Here is a 23911-nt window from a genome sequence, read left to right as displayed (position 1 = left end):
GGACTGGGAGCGGCGGGGCCCAGTTTGGGGGGGTCCTTGGGGGTGCTTTGGGGGGATCCCTGGGGGGATCCTGTGGAGCTCCAGGGGATTCTGAGCAGCTCCAGAAAAATCTGGGGGGGTCTCAGGGGATCCAGAGGGACCTCAGAGGGATCTGGGGGGGTCACTGGGATCCCAGGGGCTGTCAGTGAGATCTCAGGGGGATCCAGGGGATCTCAGCGGGGTCACTGGGAATCCAGGGGATCCCAGGGGCTGTCACTGGGATCACAGGGGGGTCACTGGGATCTCAGGGGATCTCAGGGGATCTCAGGGGCTGTCACTGGGATCTCAGGGGGATCACTGGGATCACAGGGGGGTCACTGGGGATCTCAGGGGATGTCACTGGGATCACAGGGGGGTCACTGGGATCTCAGGGGATCTCAGGGGCTGTCACTGGGATCTCAGGGGGATCACTGGGATCACAGGGGGGTCACTGGGATCTCAGGGGGATCACTGGGATCACAGGGGGGTCACTGGGGATCTCAGGGGATGTCACTGGGATCACAGGGGGGTCACTGGGATCTCAGGGGGAATCCCAGGGGATGTCAGGGGCTGTCACTGGGATCTCAGGGGGATCACTGGGATCACAGAGGGGTCACTGGGGATCTCAGGGGATGTCACTGGGATCACAGGGGGGTCACTGGGATCTCAGGGGGAATCCCAGGGGATCCCAGGGGCTGTCACTGGGATCTCAGGGGGGTCACTGGGATTTCAGGGGATCTCAGGGGCTGTCACTGGGATCTCAGGGGGGTCACTGGGATCTCAGGGGGAATCCCAGGGGATGTCAGGGGCTGTCACTGGGATCTCAGGGGATCTCAGGGGATCTCAGGGGCTGTCACTGGGATCTCAGGGGATCCCCCTGTGATCTCAGGGGATCTCAGGGGATGTCAGGGGCTGTCACTGGGATCTCAGGGGGGTCACTGGGGATCTCAGGGGATCTCAGGGGATCTCAGGGGCTGTCACTGGGGATCTCAGGGGATCTCAGGGGATCTCAGGGGGATCCCCGGGGACCAGGGCCGGGCGGTGGCGCGGCGCCGGGAGCGCAGCCCCGCAGTGACCGCGGCGCTGTGGCCGCAGCGGCGCAGCCGAGGTTCGTGGAGGAGCCCGAGGACCAGAGCGTGGTGGCCGGGCAGAGAATCGTCCTGTCCTGCGTGGTGCTCAACTACTCCGGCATCGTGCAATGGACCAAGGACGGGCTGGCCCTGGGCATGGGGCAGGGCCTCAAAGGTGACCGCGGGGCAGGGGACACCCGTGGGGCAGGGGGGGCATCCGTGGGGCAGGGGGGGCATCCATGGGGCAGGGGGGGCATCCGTGGGGCAGGGGTGACATCCGTGGGGCAGGGGTGACAGTGGGGGAAGGGGTGACATCCATGGGGCAGGGGGGGCATCCATGGGGCAGGGGTGACATCCGTGGGGCAGGGGTGACAGTGGGGGCAGGGGTGACATCCATGGGGCAGGGGAGGCATTGGGGGTGACATCCATGGGACAGGGGTGACAGTGGGGGTGACAGTGTGTGGGACAGGGGTGACATCCATGGGGCAGGGTGTTTGGGGTATCCCTACAGGATTGGGATGTCCCCGTACCGTTGGGGTGTCCCCGTGTCACCGGGGTGACCCCGTGCGTGTCCCCGTGGCACAGGGGTGACCCCGTGCGTGTCCCCGTGTCACCCCGGTGCCCGTGACACCGGGGTGACCCCGTGCGTGTCCCCGTGTCACAGGGGTGACCCTGTGCGTGTCCCCGTGTCACCCTGGTGACCCCGTGCGTGTCCCCGTGTCACCGGGGTGACCCCGTGCGTGTCCCCGTGTCACCCTGGTGACCCCGTGCGTGTCCCCGTGTCACCGGGGTGACCCCGTGCGTGTCCCCGTGTCACCGCGGTGACCCCGTGCGTGTCCCCATGGCACGGGGGTGACCCCGTGCGTGTCCCCGTGTCACCGCGGTGACCCCGTGCGTGTCCCCCCAGCCTGGCCCCGGTACCGCGTGGTGGGCACGGCCGACTCGGGCCAGTACAACCTGGAGATCAGCCAGGCCGAGCTCTCCGATGACGCCGTCTACGAGTGCCAGGCCACCGAGGCCGCGCTGCGCTCGCGCCGCGCCAAGCTCACCGTGCTCAGTGAGGCCTGGCCCTGTCCCCGACGTCCCCACCGCTGTCCCCGGTGTCCTCCAATGTCCTACACAGTCCCCGGTGTCCCCATTCGTGTCCCCGGTGTCCCCCAATGTCCTACACAGTCCCCGGTGTCCCCATTCGTGTCCCCGGTGTCCCCCAATGTCCCCACTAATGTCCCCAGGGTGCCCATTAATGTCCCCACACTGTTCCCAGTGTTGCCACTGTCCCCAGTGACCTCAGTGTCCCCATTGTCCCCAATGTCCCCAATATCCCAAATATCCCCAATATCCCCAATGTCTCACACTGTCCCCAGTGTCCCCAGTATCCCCCAATGTCCCCAATATCCCAAATATCCCATGTCCCCAATGTCCCCAATGTCCCCAGTGTCCCCAATGTCCCCAGTATCCCCAGTATCCCCAATGTCCACAGTGTCCCCAGTATCCCCAGTATCCCCAGTATCCCCAGTATCCCTAATGTCCCCAAAGTCCACAGTGTCCCCAGTATCCCCCAGTATCCCCAGTATCCCCAATGTCCCCAATGTCCCACACTGTCCCCAGTGTCCCCAGTATCCCCAGTATCCCCCAGTATCCCCAGTATCCCCAATGTCCCACACTGTCCCCAGTGTCCCCAGTATCCCCAGTATCCCCAATGTCCCCAGTGTCCCCAGTATCCCCCAATGTCCCCAATATCCCAAATATCCCATGTCCCCAATATCCCCAATGTCCCACACTGTCCCCAGTGTCCCCCAGTGTCCCCAGTATCCCCCAGTATCCCCAGTATCCCCAATGTCCCCAATGTCCCCAATGTCCCCAGTGTCCCCAGTATCCCCAATGTCCCCAGTTTCCCCAATGTCCCCAATGTCCCCAGTATCCCCAATGTCCCCAATGTCCCCAGTGTCCCCCAGTGTCCCCAGTATCCCCAGTGTCCCCCAGTGTCCCCAGTATCCCCAGTATCCCCAATGTCCCCAGTGTCCCCCAGTGTCCCCAGTATCCCCAGTGTCCCCCCCCACCCGGGCACCCTCCCCAGATTCCCCAGGACACCCCTCCCACGCACAGGGTGACATTTTGTCACACCCGTGTCCCACCAGCACAGAACCAGAGGTGACTTCGTTTTTAATTATTATTTTTTTTTTTTGGTCACATTCTGACCCCTCCCTGATCCCCCAAATCCCCACCTGGGGGGGGGGGGTGGGGTGGGGTGGGGTAGGATTTGGGATCCTCAACAGGACCCAAACAACCCCAAAAAAATCCCAATTTCCCACCCCAACCCTACCCTTAAATCCCCTCCCAACCCCCCAAATTTCCCGGGCGCTGCCACCGCCCTCAGGACGTCCCCTCTGAGGTGCCGTCCCCTCTGTCCCCTCCTCAGTCCCCCCGGAGGACCCCACGATCGACGGAGCCCCCGAAATCCTGCTGAGGGCGGGGACCCCCTACAACCTGACGTGCCGCGCCCGCAGCGCCAAACCGGCCGCCAGCATCGCCTGGTTCCGCGACGGGCAGCAGCAGGAGGGAGCTGTCACCAGCACGGTACGGCTGTCCCCGAAAGTGTCACCTTGTCCTGGTGTCACCAAAAGTGTCACCAAAAGTGTCACCCTGTCCTGTCCTCAAAACTGTCACCTTGTCGTGGTGTCACCAAAAGTGTCACCAAAAGTGTCACCAGCACGGTACGGCTGTACCCGAAAGTGTCACCTTGTCCTGGTGTCACCAAAAGTGTCACCAAAAGTGTCACCAGCACGGTACGGCTGTCCCCGAAAGTGTCACCTTGTCCTGGTGTCACCAAAAGTGTCACCAAAAGTGTCACCCTGTCCTGTCCTCAAAACTGTCACCTTGTCGTGGTGTCACCAAAAGTGTCACCAAAAGTGTCACCAGCACGGTACGGCTGTACCCGAAAGTGTCACCTTGTCCTGGTGTCACCAAAAGTGTCACCAAAAGTGTCACCAGCACGGTACGGCTGTACCCGAAAGTGTCACTTTGTCCTGGTGTCACCAAAAGTGTCACCAAAAGTGTCACCCTGTCCTGTCCTCAAAACTGTCACTTTGTCGTGGTGTCACCAAAAGTGTCACCAAAAGTGTCACCAGCACGGTACGGCTGTCCCCGAAAGTGTCACCTTGTCCTGGTGTCACCAAAAGTGTCACCAAAAGTGTCACCAGCACGGTACGGCTGTCCCCGAAAGTGTCACCTTGTCCTGGTGTCACCAAAAGTGTCACCAAAAGTGTCACCCTGTCCTGTCCTCAAAACTGTCACCTTGTCGTGGTGTCACCAAAAGTGTCACCAAAAGTGTCACCAGCACGGTACGGCTGTACCCGAAAGTGTCACTTTGTCCTGGTGTCACCAAAAGTGTCACCAAAAGTGTCACCCTGTCCTGTCCTCAAAACTGTCACTTTGTCGTGGTGTCACCAAAAGTGTCACCAAAAGTGTCACCAGCACGGTACGGCTGTACCCGAAAGTGTCACCTTGTCCTGGTGTCACCAAAAGTGTCCCCAAAACTGTCCCCAGCACTACTGTCACCAGCACAGTATGGCTGTCACCAAAACTGCCACCTTCTTCTTTCCTGGTATCCCCAAAACTGTCACCCTGTCCCCATGTCCCCCCCACCATGGTGGCCGTCCCCTCCCGGTGTCCCCATGTCCCCCCCACCATGGTGGCCGTCCCCTCCCGGTGTCCCCATGTCCCCCCACCATGGTGGCCGTCCCCTCCCGTTGTCCCCATGTCCCCCCACCATGGTGGCCGTCCCCTCCCGTTGTCCCCATGTCCCCCCACCATGGTGGCCGTCCCCTCCCGGTGTCCCCATGTCCCCCCACCATGGTGGCCGTCCCCTCCTGTTGTCCCCATGTCCCCTCCTGTGCGGTGGCCGTCCCCTCCTGTTGTCCCCATGTCCCCCCACCATGGTGGCCGTCCCCTCCCGGTGTCCCCATGTCCCCCCCACCATGGTGGCCGTCCCCTCCCGGTGTCCCCATGTCCCCCCACCATGGTGGCCGTCCCCTCCTGTTGTCCCCATGTCCCCCCACCATGGTGGCCGTCCCCTCCCGGTGTCCCCCCCTCTCTGCTGGAGCCGTCCCCGTGTCCCCCGTGGCCGCAGGAGCTGCTGGCCGATGGCAAGCGCGAGACCACCACGAGCCTGCTGGCCATCAACCCCACGGACCTGGACATCGGCCGCGTCTTCTCCTGCCGCAGCTCCAACGAGGCCGTGCCGGGCGGCAAAGAGACCTTCGTGCGCCTCAACGTGCACCGTGGGTGGCACCCGGGGACACCGGGGGACGATTGGGGACACTGGGGGGCGTTGGGGATGTTTGGGACACTGGGGGGGGGGCGTTGGGGACATTGGGGACGTTGGGGATTTTGGGGACATTTGGGACATTGGGGATGTTGGGGATTTTGGGGACGTTGGGGATGTTGGGGACATTTGGGACACCGGGGACGCTGGGGGCCATTGGGGGGTTTTGGGGATTTTGGGGACATTTTGGGATATTGGGGACACCAGGGATGTCCCCAAAAGGACAGGGATGGGATTTGGGGTCCCCACAAGCACAGGGATGGGGGATACCCCACCCCAAAACTTTGGGGACGCCCCTCCGTGTCCCCCCCAGCCCGTGGTGGCCCTGTCCCCGCAGATCCCCCGACGGTGACTTTGTCCATCCAGCCCCAAACCGTGCAGGAGGGCGAGAGGGTCGTGTTCACCTGTATGGCCACGGCCAACCCCGAGATCAAGGGCTACAGGTGAGCCCCAAAAATCCCCGGAAATTGGGATTGGGATCCAAAACTGGGATTGGGATCCAAAACTGGGATTGGGGTCAAATGGGATCCCTGAATGTCCCCGACGCGGCTCTGCGTCCCTTACCCTTCCCAAAATCCCCCGAGATTGGGATTGGGATCCAAAATTGGGATTGGGATCCAAAACTGGGATTTGGATTTCGGGTTGGGATTTCAGATTGGGATTTAGGATCGAAATTGGGATCTAGAATGGGGATTGGGATTTGGGATTGGGGTCCCACAGTGTCCCCTCCCCAAAACCCCCTTGGAACTGACGATCGGGGTTGAGATTTCGGGTTGGGATTTGAGATTGGGATTGGGATTTCAGGTTGGGATTTTGGGTTAGAACTGGGATTTTGGGTTGGGATTTAGGATCGGAATTGGGATTTCAGGTTGGGATTTTGGATCGGAACTGGGATTTTGGGTCGGGATTTTGGATCAGAACTGGGATTTCGGGTTGGGATTTTGGGTTAGAACTGGGATTTTGGGTCGGGATTTTAGATTGGAATTGCGATTTCGGGTTGGGAATTTAGGATCAGAACTGGGATTTCGGGTCGGGATTTTAGATTGGAATTGCGATTTCGTGTTGGGATTTTGGATCAGAACTGGGATTTCGGGTCGGGATTTTGGATCAGAACTGGGATTTCGGGTCGGGATTTTGGATCGGAATTGGGATTTCGGGTCGGGATTTTGGATCAGAACTGGGATTTCGGGTCAGGATTTAGGATCGGAATCGCGATTTCGGGTCGGGATTTTGGGCCGGGATCGCCGTTGGGATTTCCGATGGGGGATCAGGATTTAGGAAAGGGGTCCCACGGCGTCCCCGCGCGTCCCCAGGTGGGCCAAAGGTGGGGTTCTCATCGAGGAGGCCAAGGAGAACAGGTACGACACGCAGGTGGATTACACCTTCTTCACCGAGCCCGTGTCCTGCGAGGTGCACAACGACATCGGCAGCACCAACGTCAGCACCCTGGTGGACGTCCACTGTGAGTCACCCCAAAAACGACCCCAAAAAACCCCAAATCTAAATCCCGCTCCTCATTTTCATCTCCCATATCCTTTTTTATTTTTTTTTTTTTTTCCCCCCTCCCCCCAGTCGCCCCCCGGATCGTGGTGGATCCCAAACCTACGGTGACCGATATCGGTTCCGATGTCACCTTGACCTGTGTGTGGTCGGGGAATCCTCCCCTGACCCTCACCTGGACCAAGAAGGAATCCAACATGGTAGGAGATCGTTTTTTCTTTTTTTTTTTGGGGGGGGGGGGTGTTTCCTAATTTGGGGTTAGTTTTGTGCGTTCCTAATTCCCTTCCTCAAAAAAAAAAAAAAAAAAAATTTAAACAAAAATCAAAAATATCTCGCCCAAAAAAAATCCTCCGGGATTTACCTCAAAAAGCTTCTCCAAAAAAAAATAAAAAGAAAAAAATCCCCACAAATGATCCATCAAAAAGATTCCCCCCCCTCCAAAAAACAAAAAAAATTCCCCAAGATTTCCTTCAAAAAGATCCCTCCAAAAAAATCCCGTCCAAAAAATTCCTCCAAAAAAAAAAATCCCATCCAAAAATTATTCCCCAAAAAGATCCACCCACCAAAAAAATTCCAAATTTGAATTGGGATTGGGTTTGGGATTCGGATTGGAATTGGGTCTGGGGTTGGGATTTGGATTTGGGGTTTGGGATTTGGGTTTGGGATTTGGGTTTGGGACTGGATTTGGGATTGGAATTGGGATTTGGGGTTGGGATTGGGATTTGGGGTTGGGATTGGATTTGGGATTTGGGTTTGGGATTGGGATTGGAATTGGGATTGGATTTGGGTTTGAGTTTGGGATTGGATTTGGGTTTGGGTTTGGGATTGGAATTGGGATTGGATTTGGGATTGGAATTGGGATTGGATTTGGGATTGGATTTGGGTTTGTGTTTGGGATTGGAATTTGGATTGGAATTGGGATTGGATTTGGGATTTGGGTTTGGGATTGGATTTGGGATTTGATTTGGGATTTGAATTGGAATTGGGATCAGGATCCAACACGACCCACTGTGTCTCTGTTCCCCCTCCACACCCCAAACCCTCCCTCCCCCCCCCCAAAAAAAAACAACAAAAAAAAAACAAATAAAACCAAAAGGGCGCTGAGATTGCGATTTGGGGTTGGAATTGGGGATCGATTTCGTGCCGGGCTGTTGATCTGTGGGGTGGTTTTGGGGTGTCCTTTGGTGTCCCCAAACGTCCCCGTGCAGGTGCTGAGCAACAGCAACCAGCTGTACCTGAAGTCGGTGACGCAGGCGGACGCGGGCCAGTACGTCTGCAAGGCCATCGTGCCCCGCATCGGCGTGGGAGAGAGGGAGGTCACGCTCTTCGTCAACGGTCAGGCACCCCAAAAACCCCAAAAAACACCCCGAGAAAAAACCCCAAAAGAACAAGAAAAAAACCCCCAAAAAACACCCCGAGAAAAAACCCCAAAAGAACAAGAAAAAAAACCCCAAAAAACACCCCGAGAAAAAACCCCAAAAGAACAAGAAAAGGAAACTCACCAAAAAAAACCCCAAAATTCCCGTAAAACGCACTCAAAAACCCTAAAAAGAGGCCATAAATCCACCCAAAAAACCCCAAAAAACACCCTGAGAAAAACCCCAAAAGAACAAGAAATGAAAACTCACCAAAAACCCCCAAAAAAACACCCCGAGAAAAAACCCCAAAAGAAAAGGAAATGGAAACTCACAAAAAAACCCAAAAAAAATCCCGAAAAAAACCCCAAAAGAACAAGAAAAAAAAACCCCAAAAAACACCCCGAGGAAAACCCCAAAAGAACAAGAAAAACAAACTCCAAAAAAACCACCCCGAGAAAAAACCCCAAAAGAACAAGAAAAGGAAACTCACCAAAAAAACCCCAAAATTCCCGAAAAACGCACTCAAAAACCCTAAAAAGAGGCCATAAATCCACCCAAAAAACCCCAAAAAACGCCCCGAGAAACACCCCAAAAGAACAAGAAAAAAACCCCCCAAAAAAAAACACCCCGAGAAAAAAACCCCAAAAGAACAAGAAATGAAAACTCCCAAAAAACCCCAAAACTCCCGAAAAACGCACTCAAAAACCCTAAAAAAAGACGACAAAACCCAAAAAAAAACCCCAAAAAACACCCCAAAAAGTAAAAAAAAAACAACCCCAAAACACAAAAACCACCCCCATTCCCCCCCTTTTTCCCCCCCAAATCCCCGTTTTTTCCCAAAATCCCAAATTTTCCCTCCAAAATCCCTGTTTTCCCCCAAATCCCTGGTTTTTTCCCCAAAATCCCAGTTTTTCACCTTGGTTTTCTCCCCAAAATCCCCATTTTCCCCCATTTTCCTCTCCCATTTTTCCCCCATTTCCCCCCATTTTCCTCTCCCATTTTTCCCCATTTCCCCCCCATTTTTCCACCCCGTTTTTACCCCAAATCCCCGTTTTCCATCCCATTTTTCCCCAAATCCCCATTTCCCCCCATTTTCCTCTCCCATTTTCCTCTCCCATTTTTCCCCCATTTCCCCCCATTTTTCCCCATTTTCCCCCCATTTCCCCCCATTTTTCCCCATTTCCCCCCATTTCCCCATTTTTTCCCCCCATTTTTTCCCCCATTTCCCCCCGTTTTTACCCCAAATCCCCGTTTTCCGTCCCATTTTTCCCCAAATCCCCATTTCCCCCCCATTTTCCTCTCCCATTTTTCCCCCATTTCCCCCCATTTTTCCCCCATTTTCCCCCCATTTCCCCCCCATTTTTCCACCCCGTTTTTACCCCAAATCCTCGTTTCCCACCCCGTTTTTACCCCAAATCCCCGTTTCCCACCCCGTTTTTACCCCAAATCCCCGTTTCCCACCCCGTTTTTACCCCAAATCCCCGTTTTCCACCCCGTTTTTACCCCAAATCCCCGTTTTCCGTCCCATTTTTCCCCAAATCCCCATTTCCCCCCATTTTCCTCTCCCATTTTTCCCCCATTTTTCCCCCATTTCCCCCCATTTTTCCACCCCGTTTTTACCCCAAATTCCCGTTTCCCACCCCGTTTTTACCCCAAATCCTCGTTTCCCACCCCGTTTTTACCCTAAATCCCCGTTTTCCGTCCCATTTTTCCCCAAATCCCCATTTCCCCCCATTTTTCCCCCATTTTTCCCCCCATTTCCCCCCCATTTTCCCACCCCGTTTTTACCCCAAATCCCCGTTTCCCACCCCGTTTTTACCCCAAATCCTCGTTTCCCACCCCGTTTTTACCCCAAATCCCCGTTTCCCACCCCGTTTTTACCCCAAATCCCCGTTTCCCACCCCGTTTTTACCCCAAATCCCCGTTTCCCACCCCGTTTTTTCCCCCCCAGGCCCCCCGATCATCTCCAGCGAGCCGGTGCAGTTCGCGGCGCGCGGCGACCGCGGCAAGGTCGAGTGTTTCATCGGCAGCACGCCGCCCCCGGATCGCATCGTGAGTGCCAAAAAATTCCACCTTCCCATCCAAGGGAAAATTAAAATTTGGATTTTTTTTTTTTTTTTTTAATTAAAAAAAAAAATAATAATTTTTTTAATGTAATGTGTTATTGGAAATAGGTGTTAAAATATGCAGTAATGAAAGATAAATTATTAAAATAGACGTTAAAACCACACATTATTGTAAGTACACGTTATTGAGAATATTTGTTATAAATGTACATTATTAAAATATTCATTATAAGTACACGTTATTAAAAATATTCATTATAAATACATATTATTAAAATATTCATTATATATGCACGTTATTAAAATATTCATTATAAATACATGTTATTAAAATATTCATTATAAATACACGTAATTAAAATATTCATTATATATACACGTTATTAAAATATTTATTATAAATACACATTAAAATATTCATTATAAATACACGTTATTAAAAATATTCATTATAAATACACGTTATTAAAATATTCATTATAAATACATATTATTAAAATATTCATTATATATACACGTTATTAAAATATTTATTATAAATACACATTAAAATATTCATTATAAATAAATGTTATTAAAAATATTCATTATAAATACACGTTATTAAAATATTCATTATCAATACACATTATTAAAAATATTCATTATAAATACACATTATTAAAATATTAATTATAAATACACTTAATTAAAATATTAATTATAAATACACGTTATTAAAAGTATTCATTATAAATATACTTAATTAAAATATTCATTATAAATACACGTTATTAAAATATATTATTAAAATACTCATTATAAATACATATTATTAAAATATTCATTATAAATACATATTAAAATATTCATTATAAATACACGTTATTAAAAGTATTCATTATAAATATACTTAATTAAAATATTCATTATAAATACACGTTATAAAAATATTCATTATCAATACACATTATTAAAATATTTATTATAAATATACATTATTAAAATATTCATTATAAATACATATTATTAAAATATTAATTATAAATACACTTAATTAAAATATTAATTATAAATACACGTTATTAAAAGTATTCATTATAAATATACTTAATCAAAATATTAATTATAAATACACGTTATTAAAAGTATTCATTATAAATATACTTAATTAAAATATTCATTATAAATACACGTTATAAAAATATTCATTATCAATACACATTATTAAAAATATTCATTATAAATACACATTATTAAAATATTCATTATAAATACATATTATTAAAATATTAATTATAAATACACTTAATTAAAATATTAATTATAAATACACGTTATTAAAAGTATTCATTATAAATATACTTAATTAAAATATTCATTATAAATACACGTTATAAAAATATTCATTATCAATACACATTATTAAAATATTTATTATAAATATACATTATTAAAATATTCATTATAAATACACGTTATTAAAAATATATTATTAAAATATTATAAATACATATTATTAAAATATTCATTATAAATACCTATTATTACAATATTAATTATAAATACACTTAATTAAAATATTCATTATAAATACATATTATTAAAATATTCATTATAAATACACGTTATTAAAATATTCCTTATCAATACACATTATTAAAATATTCACTATAAATACACATGAATAAAAATATCCATTATCAATACACGTTAATTACAAATGCACATTAATAAAAATAGACACCAATAAAAATATGCATTACAAATCTACATTATTATAAAAACACGGCTGTAAATAGAAATTCTTGCAATTACAAATTATTAAAAGCATGCATTATAAATACATATCATTAGAATTAGAAATTATTAGAATTAGAAATTATTAGAAATAGAAATTATTACAAATAACCTTAGAAATGCAAATTATTAGAAATAGAAATTATTACAAATAACCTTAGAAATGCAAATTATTAGAAACAGAAATTGTTGTAAACATAAATTATTACAAGTGCGCGTTATTGCAAGTACACATTATAAATATATTTTATTAAAAACATAAATTATTAGAAATACACATTAAATATAAATTATTGGAAATACACACGATTAGAAATAGGAATTATCACAAATAAGCTTAGAAATGCAAATTATTAGAAATAGAAATTATTACAAATAATTTTAGAAATGCAAATTATTAGAAATAGAAATTATTACAAATAACCTTAGAAATGCAAATTATTAGAAACAGAAATTGTTGTAAACATAAATTATTACAAGTGCGCGTTATTGCAAGTACACATTATAAATATATTTTATTAAAAACATAAATTATTAGAAATACACATTAAATATAAATTATTGGAAATACACACGATTAGAAATAGAAATTATCACAAATAACCTTAGAAATGCAAATTATTAGAAATAGAAATTATTACAAATAACCTTAGAAATGCAAATTATTAGAAATAGAAATTATTACAAATAATCTTAGAAATGCAAATTATTAGAAATAGAAATTATTACAAATAATCTTAGAAATGCAAATTATTAGAAATAGAAATTATTACAAATAATTTTAGAAATGCAAATTATTAGAAATAGAAATTGTTGTGAATAGAAATTATTACAAATAATCTTAGAAACACAAATTATTAGGAATTTAAATTTATTGCAAGTACACATTATTAGAAATACCCGTTACAGCTATTTTATTTAAAATATACATTATTAGAAATATAAATTATTGCAAATATAAACTACTACGAACACACACTGTCAAAACCATCCCTTCCAAATGCACGTCACCCATTATTCCAATTACTCAAATCATTCACGTTATCTCAAATATAAAAACACAAATATTTTTACAAACACAAATATCAAAAACGGCGCCGTTCTTTTCCGCCGGCGCAGGCGTGGGCGTGGCAGGAGAACATTCTGGAAGCGGGGACGCTGGAGCGCTACACGGTGGAGAGGAGCAACACGGGCAGCGGCGTTCTGTCCACGCTGACCATCAACAACGTCATGGACGCCGACTTCCAGACGCGCTACAACTGCACGGCCTGGAACAGCTTCGGGCCCGGCACCGCCATCATCCAGCTCGAGGAGAGAGGTGAAGAGTTTGGGGTGGTCTTGGGTTGGGATGGCTTGGGTTGAGTTGGGTTGGGTTGAGGTTGGGTTGAATTGAGGTTGAGTTGGGTTGGGTTGGGTTGAGGTTGTTTCGGGTTGAGGTTGGGTTGAATTGATGTTGGGTTGGGTTCACTTGGGTTGGGTTGGGTTCACTTGGGTTGGGTTGAGGTTGAGTTGGGTTGAGGTTGGGTTGAATTGAGGTTGAGTTGGGTTGGGTTCAGTTGGGTGGTTGGGTTGGATTGGGTTGGGTTGCATTGGATTGGGTTTAGTTGAGTTGGGTTGAGGTTGGGTTGAGTCGGGTTGGGTTGGGTTGCATTGGATTGGGTTTAGTTGAGTTGGGTTGAGGTTGGGTTGGGATGGGTTGGGTTGGGATGGGTTGAAGTTGAGTTGGGTTGAGTCGGGTTGGGTTGGGTTGAGTCGGGTTGGGTTGGGTTGAGTCCGGTTGGGTTGGGTTGAGTCCGGTTGGGTTGCGTTGAGTCAAGCTGGGTCAAGTTGGGTATTTGGGGGAATTTTTACGGAAGTTGTGGTCAGCCCTTGGCTGGGGTCGGGAATTCCCCAATTCTGAGCGTCCAGGTGGGAATCGGGCACGGCTCGGTCCCCATGACCCCAAGATTCCTTCCCAAGCCGAGTTATCTTTTGGGGTGAGAGCCGTGGGCGTGGCACTGCCCGCTGTCCCCAGCTCGCCCGCTGTCCCCGCAGAGGTCCTGCCCGTGGGCATCATCGCCGGGGCCACCATCGGGGCCAGCATCCTCCTGGTCACCTTCCTGGTGGCCCTCGCCTGCTTCCTGTACCGGCGGCGCAAAGGAAGTGAGTGAGGGGACGGGGGACACCTGGGGACACCTGGGGACACCTGGGGACACCTGGGGACATCTGGGGGACACCTGGGGACATCAGGGACAGGGGGGATGGGAGAGGACGGGGGGACACGGCAAGGGTGGCCTTGTGGTCACTCCATGGTCACTCCATGGTCACTCCACAGCCACCCCATGGTCACTCCACGGTCACTCCATGGTCACTCCATGGTCACTCCACGGTCACTCCATGGTCACTCCATGGTCACCCCGTGGTCACTCCATGGTCACCCCATGGCCACTCCATGGTCACTCCATGGTCACTCCATGGTCACTCATGGTCACTCCATGGTCCATGGTCACTCCATGGCCACTCCATGGTCACTCATGGTCACCCCATGGCCACTCCATGGTCCATGGTCACTCCATGGTCACTCCATGGTCACTCATGGTCACTCCATGGTCCATGGCCACTCCATGGCCACTCCATGGCCACTCCATGGTCACTCCATGGTCACTCATGGTCACTCCATGGTCCATGGTCACTCCATGGCCACTCCATAGTCACTCCATGGTCACTCATGGTCACTCCATGGTCCATGGTCACTCCATGGTCACTCCATGGTCACTCCATGGTCCATGGTCACTCCCTGGTCACTCTGCGGTCACCCCATGGTCACCCCACGGTCACTCTGTGGTCACCCCGTGGTCGCTCTGGCCACCCCCGCAGGCCGCAAGGACGTCACCCTGCGCAAGCTGGACATCAAGGTGGAGACGGTGAACCGGGAGCCGCTGACGCTGCACGGTGACCGCGAGGAGGACACGGCCAGCGTGTCCACGGCCACCCGCGTCATGAAGGCCATCTACTCGGTGAGGGACACCTGGGGGGACAGCGAGGGGACGCCGGCGCCGCGACGGGGCCGGGCCGGCAACGGGATTGGCACCGGGGACGGCCGCGAGGTGTTGGGGGTGTTCCCAAACCTGGGGGTGTTCCTCAAACCTGGGGGTGTTCCTCAAACCTGGGGGCGTCACCAAACCTGGGGGTGTTCCCCAAACCTGGGGGTGTTCCCCAAACCTGGGGGTGTTCCTCAAACCTGGGGGTGTCCCCAAACCTGGGGGTGTCCCCAAACCTGGGGGTGTTCCTCAAACCTGGGGGTGTTCCCCAAACCTGGGGGCGTCACCAAACCTGGGGGTGTTCCCCAAACCTGGGGGTGTTCCCCAAACCTGGGGGTGTCCCCAAACCTGGGGGTGTTCCCCAAACCTGGGGGCGTCACCAAACCTGGGGGTGTTCCCCAAACCTGGGGGTGTTCCCCAAACCTGGGGGTGTTCCCAAATCTGGGGGTGTCCCCAAACCTGGGGGTGTCCTCAAACCTGGGGGTGTCCCCAAACCTGGGGGTGTTCCTCAAACCTGGGGGCGTCACCAAACCTGGGGGTGTTCCCAAACCTGGGGGTGTTCCCCAAACCTGGGGGCGTCACCAAACCTGGGGGTGTTCCCCAAACCTGGGGGTGTTCCCCAAACCTGGGGGTGTCCCCAAACCTGGGGGTGTTCCCCAAACCTGGGGGTGTTCCCAAACCTGGGGGTGTTCCCAAACCTGGGGGTGTCCCCAAACCTGGGGGTGTTCCCCAAACCTGGGGGTGTCCCCAAACCTGGGGGTGTTCCCAAACCTGGGGGTGTCCCCAAACCTGGGGGTGTTCCCCAAACCTGGGGGTGTCCCCAAACCTGGGGGTGTCCCCAAACCTGGGGGTGTCCCCAAACCTGGGGGTGTCCCCAAGGCCAGGTTGGAGCCACCTGGGACACTGGAAATTCCCAAGGTCTCGATGATTTTTTTTTAGGATTTTTCCATCCCGAACCATTCCAGGATTCCCCATCTTGATTTATTCGGGATTTTTGGGATAAATCCCAGATCCTGCCCAGGTTATCCCACGGATTTTTCTGGGATTTTTTAGGATTTTTCAATCCCGAACCATTCCAGGATTCCCCATCTTGATTTATTCGGGATTTTTGGGATAAATCCCAGATCCTGCCCAGGTTATCCCACGGATTTTTCTGGGATTTTTTAGGATTTTTCAATCCCAAACCATTCCAGGATTCCCCGTTCTGGTTAATTTGGGATTTTTGGGATAAATCCCAGATCCTGCCCAAGTTATCCCACAGATTTTTCTGGGATTTTTCTGTGATTTTTTAGGATTTCTCCATCCCAAACCATTCCAGGATTCCCCGTTCTGGTTAATTTGGGATTTTTGGGATAAAATCCCAGATCCCGCCCAGGTTATCCCACATAAAATTCCATGGATTTTTTTTTTTTTTTTTTTTTGTTTTTCCCCCCCAGTCTTTCAAGGACGACGTGGATTTGAAGCAAGACCTGCGCTGCGACACCATCGACACCCGCGAGGAATACGAGCTCAAGGTTTGGGAATTTTGGTTTTTTTTGGGGGGGCAGGAAGATTTTTGGGAAAAGGAGCGAGCAGATCCCGAATTTTTAATTTTTTTTTTTTTTTTTTTTTTCACCCCCCTCCTCCTGGAATGAGGTGGGAAAATCCTGGAATTTCCCCTCCTGTTTAGCCCGCAAAAATTCCAAAAAAAAAAAATCTTCAAAGCCCTGCTAATAAAGCCCCCCAAAAAACTCTCATAATCCCAAAAAAAAAACCCTAAAAAACCCCCAAAAAAGCCCAAAACAATGCCCAAAAAATCCTCCAGAAATCCCCAAAAAACCCCCCAAAAAATTATCAAAAAAATCCCTAAAAAAACCCCAAAAAAACCCCCAAAAACCCGAAAAAAATTCCAAAACAAACCCTCACAAAACCCCCCCCCAAAAAAAAAATCGCAAAAAATTCTCCAAAAACATCACCAAAAACAATCCCCAAAAAAATCTCCCAAAAAAGCCGCAAAAATTCCAAAAAAACCCTCACAAAACCCCAAAAAATCTCCAGAAAATCCCCAAAAAAACTCCAAAAAAATCTCCCAGAAAACCTCCAAAAAACCTGCAAAAGCCCTGAAAAAAACCCTCAAAAAAACCCCCCAAAAAACCCACAAAAACCCTCAAAAAAACCCCCAAAAAACCTGCAAAAATTCCAAAAAACCCGCAAAAACCCGCAAAAACCCCCAAAAAACCCTCAAAAAAAACCCCCAAAACCCGGAAAAACCTGCAAAAAAAACCCCAAAACCCCCCAAAAACCTGGAAAAACCCGCAAAAAAATCCCCAAAAAAACCCAAAAAACCCCCAAAAAATCTGGAAAAACCCGCAAAAAAAACCCCAAAAAACCTGGAAAAACCCGCAAAAAAATCCCAAAAAACCCGGAAAAACCCGAAAAAAAAACCCGAAAAAACCCGCAATAAACCCGGAAAAACCCGCAAAAACAAAATCCCCACAAAACCCGCGAAAAATCTCCGAAAAAAACCCCAAAAAAAACCCGGAAAAACCTGCCAAAAAAAAACCCAAAAAACCCCAAAAAAACTGGAAAAACCCTCAAAAAAATCCCAAAAAACCCGGAAAAACCCTCAAAAAAACCCCAAAAAAACCCCGCAATAAACCCGGAAAAACCCGCAAAAAATCTCCAAAAAACCCCATAAAACCCGGAAAAACCCGCCAAAAAAAAACCAAAAAAACCCCAAAAATCCCCAAAAAACCTGGAAAAACCCGTCAAAAAATCCCCAAAAAACCTGGAAAAACCCTCAAAAAAATCCCCAAAAACCCGGAAAAACCCGCAAAAAAAATCCCCAAAAAACCCCGCAATAAACCCGGAAAAACCCGCAAAAACAAAATCCCCACAAAACCCGCGAAAAATCTCCGAAAAACCCCCAAAAAAACCCGGAAAAACCTGCCAAAAAAAACCCGAAAAACCCTCAAAAAAACCCCAAAAACCCGGAAAAACCCTCAAAAAAACCCCAAAAAACCCCGCAATAAACCCGGAAAAACCCGCAAAAACAAAATCCCCACAAAACCCGCGAAAAATCTCCGAAAAACCCCCAAAAAAACCCGGAAAAACCTGCCAAAAAAAACCCGAAAAACCCTCAAAAAAACCCCAAAAACCCGGAAAAACCCTCAAAAAAACCCCCAAAAAACCCCGCAATAAACCCGGAAAAACCCGCAAAAACAAAATCCCCACAAAACCCGCGAAAAATCTCCGAAAAACCCCCAAAAAAACCCGGAAAAACCTGCCAAAAAAAACCCGAAAAACCCTCAAAAAAACCCCAAAAACCCGGAAAAACCCTCAAAAAAACCCCCAAAAAACCCCGCAATAAACCCGGAAAAACCCGCAAAAAAAAATCCCCACAAAACCCGCGAAAAAATCTCCGAAAAAAACCCCCAAAAAAACCCGGAAAAACCTGCCAAAAAAAACCCAAAAAATCCCCAAAAAACCTGGAAAAACCCTCAAAAAAATCCCAAAAACCCGGAAAAACCCTCAAAAAAACCCCCAAAAAACCCCGCAATAAACCCGGAAAAACCCGCAAAAACAAAATCCCCACAAAACCCGCGAAAAATCTCCGAAAAACCCCCAAAAAAAACCCGGAAAAACCTGCCAAAAAAAAACCCAAAAAACCCCAAAAAAACTGGAAAAACCCTCAAAAAAACCCCAAAAAACCCCGCAATAAACCCGGAAAAACCCGCAAAAACAAAATCCCCACAAAACCCGCGAAAAATCTCCGAAAAACCCGCAATAAACCCGGAAAAACCCGCAAAAACAAACAAAAAAAAAAAACCGGAAAAACCCGCCAAAAATCCCCAAAGAACCCCAAAAAAAACCCCTCTAAAAAAAAACCCCCCCAAAGAACCCCAAAACCTCCCCAGCTCACCCCAAAATCTCTCTCTCCGTATTTTTTTCCCCCCTCCTCCCTTCTCTCCCAGGACCCAACCAACGGCTACTACAACGTCCGCGCCCACGAGGAGCGCCCGGCGTCGCGCTCCGTCCTCTACCCCGACTACCGCGCCCCCGCCGCGCCCGCGCCCCGCTTCGACGCGCGCCCCCCCGTCTCGACTCTCCCACTCCGGCGCCTACGCCCAGCTCGGTTCTTACGCCCGTCCAGAATTCCCGACGGATCCCGCGGCGGGAGGCGACAACTCCAGCCAGCTTTCCTACGAGAATTACGGCACCGCCGCGGCGTTCCCGGCCGGTTATCCCGCTTACCGCGTGGGTTTCGGCAATTCCGCCGCCTTGGAAAGGGGAGCGTACGAGGCGTACGAGGCCGTGGGGAAATTCGGGAGCGCCGCCAGGTTTTCCTACACGTCCCAGCACTCGGACTACGGGCAGAGATTCCAGCAGAGGATGCAGACGCACGTTTAGGGACGGGGATGGGTTTTGGTTTTGGGGTTTTTTTTTGGTTGTCGTTTCTTTTTTTTCCAGGTACCTCACGAGGTGTCCCCCTGATATTCAGGGGTTCGTCCCGTTCCTCAAATTCCGTTCCTCAAATCCCTCTCTTCAAATCCCGTTCTTCAAATCCCTCTCTTCAAATCCCTCTCTTCAAATCCCGTTCTTCAAATTCCGTTCTTCAAATCCTTCTCTTCAAATTCCGTTCCTCAAATCCCTCTCTTCAAATCCCGTTCTTCAAATCCCTCTCTTCAAATCCCGTTCCTCAAATTCCGTTCCTCAAATCCCTCTCTTCAAATCCCGTTCTTCAAATCCCTCTCTTCAAATCCCGTTCTTCAAATTCCGTTCTTCAAATCCTTCTCTTCAAATCCCGTTCCTCAAATCCCTCTCTTCAAATTCCGTTCTTCAAATCCCTCTCTTCCAATCCCATTCTTCAAATCCTTCTCTTCCAATCCCATTCCTCAAATCCCTCTCTTCAAATCCCTCTCTTCAAATTCCTCTCTTCAAATCCCGTTCTTCCAATCCCATTCCTCAAATCCCTCTCTTCCAATCCCATTCTTCAAATCCTTCTCTTCAAATCCTTCTCTTCCAATCCCGTTCTTCAAACCCTTCTCTTCAAATCCCGTTCTTTAAATCCCGTTCCTCCAACCCCATTCCGGATTTTTTGGTTTTTTGGTTTTTTTTCTCGGAAGTTCCGGTCTGTTCCGGTGTTGGGTTGGGGGTTTTGTTATTTTTTTTTTGTTGCTTTTTGTTTTTTTGGTTGTTTTTCTTTTCTTCGAACGGTACCGTGGAGGAGAGGAGGGGGAATGTTGTGATCCAACGGAGAGGGACGCGTAAATCCCTGAAGAAAAATCCTCATTCCAAATCATTCCCGTTCCCAAATCCGTCCCTGAATCCAGAGGGATGAGAAAATCCCAAAAAACCCCAATTCCAAATCATTCCCGTTCCCAAATCCGTCCCTGAATCCAGAGGGATGAGAAAATCCCAAAAAACCCCAATTCTAAATCATTCCGATTTCCCGATCCCGTTGGGATCAGCAGGAGGGTTCTGGGTGTTCCCAAATCCAGAGGAACACACAAATCCCAAAAAAATTCCTCGTTCCAAATCATTCCTGTTCCCAAATCCATCCCTGAATCCAAAGGGATGAGCAAATCCCTAAAAAAAAAAAAAAAATCCCAATTCCAAATCATTCCTATTTCCCGATCCCTTTGGGATCAGCAGGAGGGTTCTGGGTGTTCCCAAAATCCAGAGGGACACAAAAATCCCAAAAAAGCCCAATCCCAAAACCATTCCCATTTCCCCAAGGGCTGCGTGCGTCCCCGAATCCAGAGGGGTGCACAAATCCCAAAAAATTCCTCATTCCAAACCATTCCCATTCCCAAATCCATCCCTAAATCCATAGGGACGCACAAATCCCAGAAAAAAAAAAAAACAAACCCAATCCTAAACTATTCCCATCCTTGGATCCCATTGGATCTGGAGGAGGGTTCTGGGTGTTCCCAAAATCCAGAGGGACGCAAAAATCCCCCCCCAAAAAAAAAAAAAAAAAAAACCCCAATCCCAAAACCATTCCCATTTCTCCAATCCATCCCAAAATCCAGAGGGATGAGAAAATCCCAAAAAAAAAAAAAAAATCCCAATTCCAAATCATTCCCTTTTCCCGATCCCTTTGGGATCAGGAGGGTTCTGGGTGTTCCCAAATCCAGAGGGACACAAAAATCCCCTCCCCCCCCCAAAAAAAAATCCCAATCCTAAATAATTTCCATTCCCAAATCCATCCCTGAATCCAGAGGGACGAGCGAATCCCAAAAAAAAAAAAAACAAACAAACCCATTCCCAAAAAATCCCATTCCCAAAAAAAAAAAAAAACAAACCCCAATCCCAAACCATTCCCATTCCCTGTGCCTTGATTTTGGGGTCACCCCTCCCTCGGGGATGGCTCCACCCCAAAATTCCCAATTTTCCCTCATCCCAAAAGGAGACGGAGTCGGTTGGAATTTTTTGGGAATTTTTGGGAATTTTTTGGGATTTTTTTGGGAATTTTTGGGAATTTTTTGGGATTTTTTTGGGAAATGTTTGGGGATTTTTTGGGATTTTTTTTGGGAAATGTTTGGGGGTTTTTTTGGGAATTTTGGGGGATTTTTTGGGATTTTTTTTGGGAAATGTTTGGGGATTTTTTTGGGAATTTTGGGGGATTTTTTGAGGACTTTTTGGGGGGAATTTTTTGGGGAATTTTGGGGAATTTTTGTGAATTTTGGGGTTTTTTTGGGGAATTTTTTTGGGGGAAATTGTTAGGAATTTTTGGGATCCCCCATTCCATACGCACATCATTCCCATGGGAAAGGATCCCCCCAATCCCAAAATTCCCCAAATTCCAGGGGTTTTTTCCGGAATTTTTGGGGGATGAGTTTTGGAGGGAATTCCCCAAAAAAAATTCCAGGTTTTTTTCAGAATTTTGGAAGGAATTGCCCAAAAAAATTCCAGGTTTTTTTTTTTTATTATTATGGGAGATGAATTTTCATCAACTCTCCCCAAAAAAAAATAAAACCCCAAAATTAGGTACGAACCCCTTCCCCACCCTTCAAAGATCTTCCCCAAAAAAAAAAAAAAAATCAGGAAATTTCCCAAAATTCCCCCCACCCCTTTTAAAAAAAAAAAAAAAATTAAAAAAAAAATTCCTATCAGGACGGGCCAAAAACAAAAAAAAAAACAAAAAAAATCCCAAAGGTGCCTGATTTCACCCCAAAAATTCCACAAATTCCCGTTCCAGGTGCTGCACCCCAAAAAAAAAAAAAAAAAAAAATCACAGCAATATCCCACGATCACCGGGAAGCTTTAAAATTCCAACCCCGTTTTGGGGCTGGAAATTGGGATTTTTTTTTCCCCCCCCTTTTTTTTTTTCATTTTTTAGCACAAGATGATTTAGAGAAACTTTCCCTTTTCTTTTTTCCTGAAATTCCGCGATTTTTTCCCCTCTCCCCCGTTCCCTTTTTTTTTAAAAAAAAAAAAAAAAGTCGCGTTTTTCCTTTTTTTTTAAAATATTCTGTACTATATTTTTAGTCTTAAACACGATATATTATATATATTTAATTTTTTATATATATAAATATATATATGAATATGAATGGTTAAAAAAAAAAAAAAACGGAAGCGGGTCTGAGTTTTTTTTGTAATTCAGCGTTTCGTCCCTGAAAAAAAAAAAAAAAATATTTTTATAATTTCTTGATGGTTTTAGATGGATGAAGGGAGGAAAGAATATTTGTCTTTTCCACCCGTTAATTCCTACAGTTCCATGGAGGAATCCACAATAAAAAATAATAAAAATATATAAATTTATTCCAGGGATTTATCCGATTTATTCCTGGCTTTATCCTGATTTATTCCTCGGGAATTTTCACCACAAATCCCTCGCCTCATCCTTTCTCCTTTCTTTATATAAAAATGATTTAAAGCCCAAAATTTAATCAGGATTCCCTCAAAAAAAAAAATATAAAAAGCCGGAATTTGGCTTTTAGAACTCAAAATTCCCCTTTTTATTTATTTATTTTTTTCATTATTATTATTATTATCTCGCTGGAATTTCACCTTCCAGCCTTTCCCTTCCCCAGCGTGGTGATAAAAACCACAATAAATTAATTAATAAAAATTGCAATTTTTACATCGCGAGCTGCTGGGAAAGGAAAACAAGGATACGGGGGGGGGGGGGGGGGGAAGGCCTCCATAATTTTTTTTTTTTTTTTTTTTACGGAAAAATTGAAAAGTGGGATCCAGTTTCCCCAACCCAGGGCTTTTCCCACCCCACATCAAGCGACAGCGGTGGCATCCCAAGGGTGGAACGACATCCCAAGGTGAAATTCCCAAATTCCTCAGGCGAATTCCCGATTTTTAGCCCCTCTCCCCTCACAAAACCCGCCATGATGCGGCCTACTCGCGTCCTCAGCGCAGCGTGACCCCCAGCCCTGGCAGGGCCCGCCCCCGGCTGGGCGGGCTCTGAGGGCCGCGCCCCTCGAGCCGAGATTTTTATAACCTCGGCGATCCCGCGAGATCACGCGAGATTTGTTGTTCCGCCATCCCGCAATGGAGTCGCTTTGTGAGTGACGTCATCAGTGTGCGATCGGGGGGAATTTTGGGAGGGGGGGGCCCGAGGGATTTTTGGGGACCCTCAGGGGGGACCAAAAAAAAAAAAAAAAAAACACCCAAAAAAGTTCCTAATTCGTCCTTTCTTTGATCCCTTCGCGGGCGGCACAAAAGGGGAGCAGGCCCGAGCTCTGGGGGGCTTTGAGGGCCGTACCCCCCCCCCCCCAAAAAAAAAAAAAATTTATGGGGTTTTGGGGCCCCAATCCCTAAATTTGGGTCCCAATCC

At 47.6% G+C, this 23911-nt stretch overlaps 1 protein-coding gene across 1 annotated transcript; it reads left to right on the top strand.

The window, feature by feature from the left end:
- Window positions 1-920: 920 nt before the first annotated feature.
- Window positions 921-19534, top strand: LOC134055120 (kin of IRRE-like protein 1). The gene is given in 15 exon segments (XM_062511250.1): window positions 921-1263; window positions 1996-2145; window positions 3508-3665; window positions 5218-5368; window positions 5750-5855; window positions 6726-6874; window positions 6985-7112; window positions 8121-8247; window positions 10222-10322; window positions 13235-13433; window positions 14150-14257; window positions 14972-15111; window positions 16572-16649; window positions 19089-19205; window positions 19207-19534. Coding segments are annotated over 15 exon segments (2373 nt in total). The 3' UTR covers window positions 19525-19534.
- The last annotated feature ends 4377 nt before the right edge of the window (window positions 19535-23911 follow it).

Source organism: Cinclus cinclus, chromosome 31, assembly GCF_963662255.1.
Source record: "Cinclus cinclus chromosome 31, bCinCin1.1, whole genome shotgun sequence".
In the NCBI taxonomy this organism is placed as follows: domain Eukaryota; kingdom Metazoa; phylum Chordata; class Aves; order Passeriformes; family Cinclidae; genus Cinclus; species Cinclus cinclus.
Note: the sequence above shows the minus strand (reverse complement) of the source record. Positions and strands in the feature narration are given on the sequence as shown.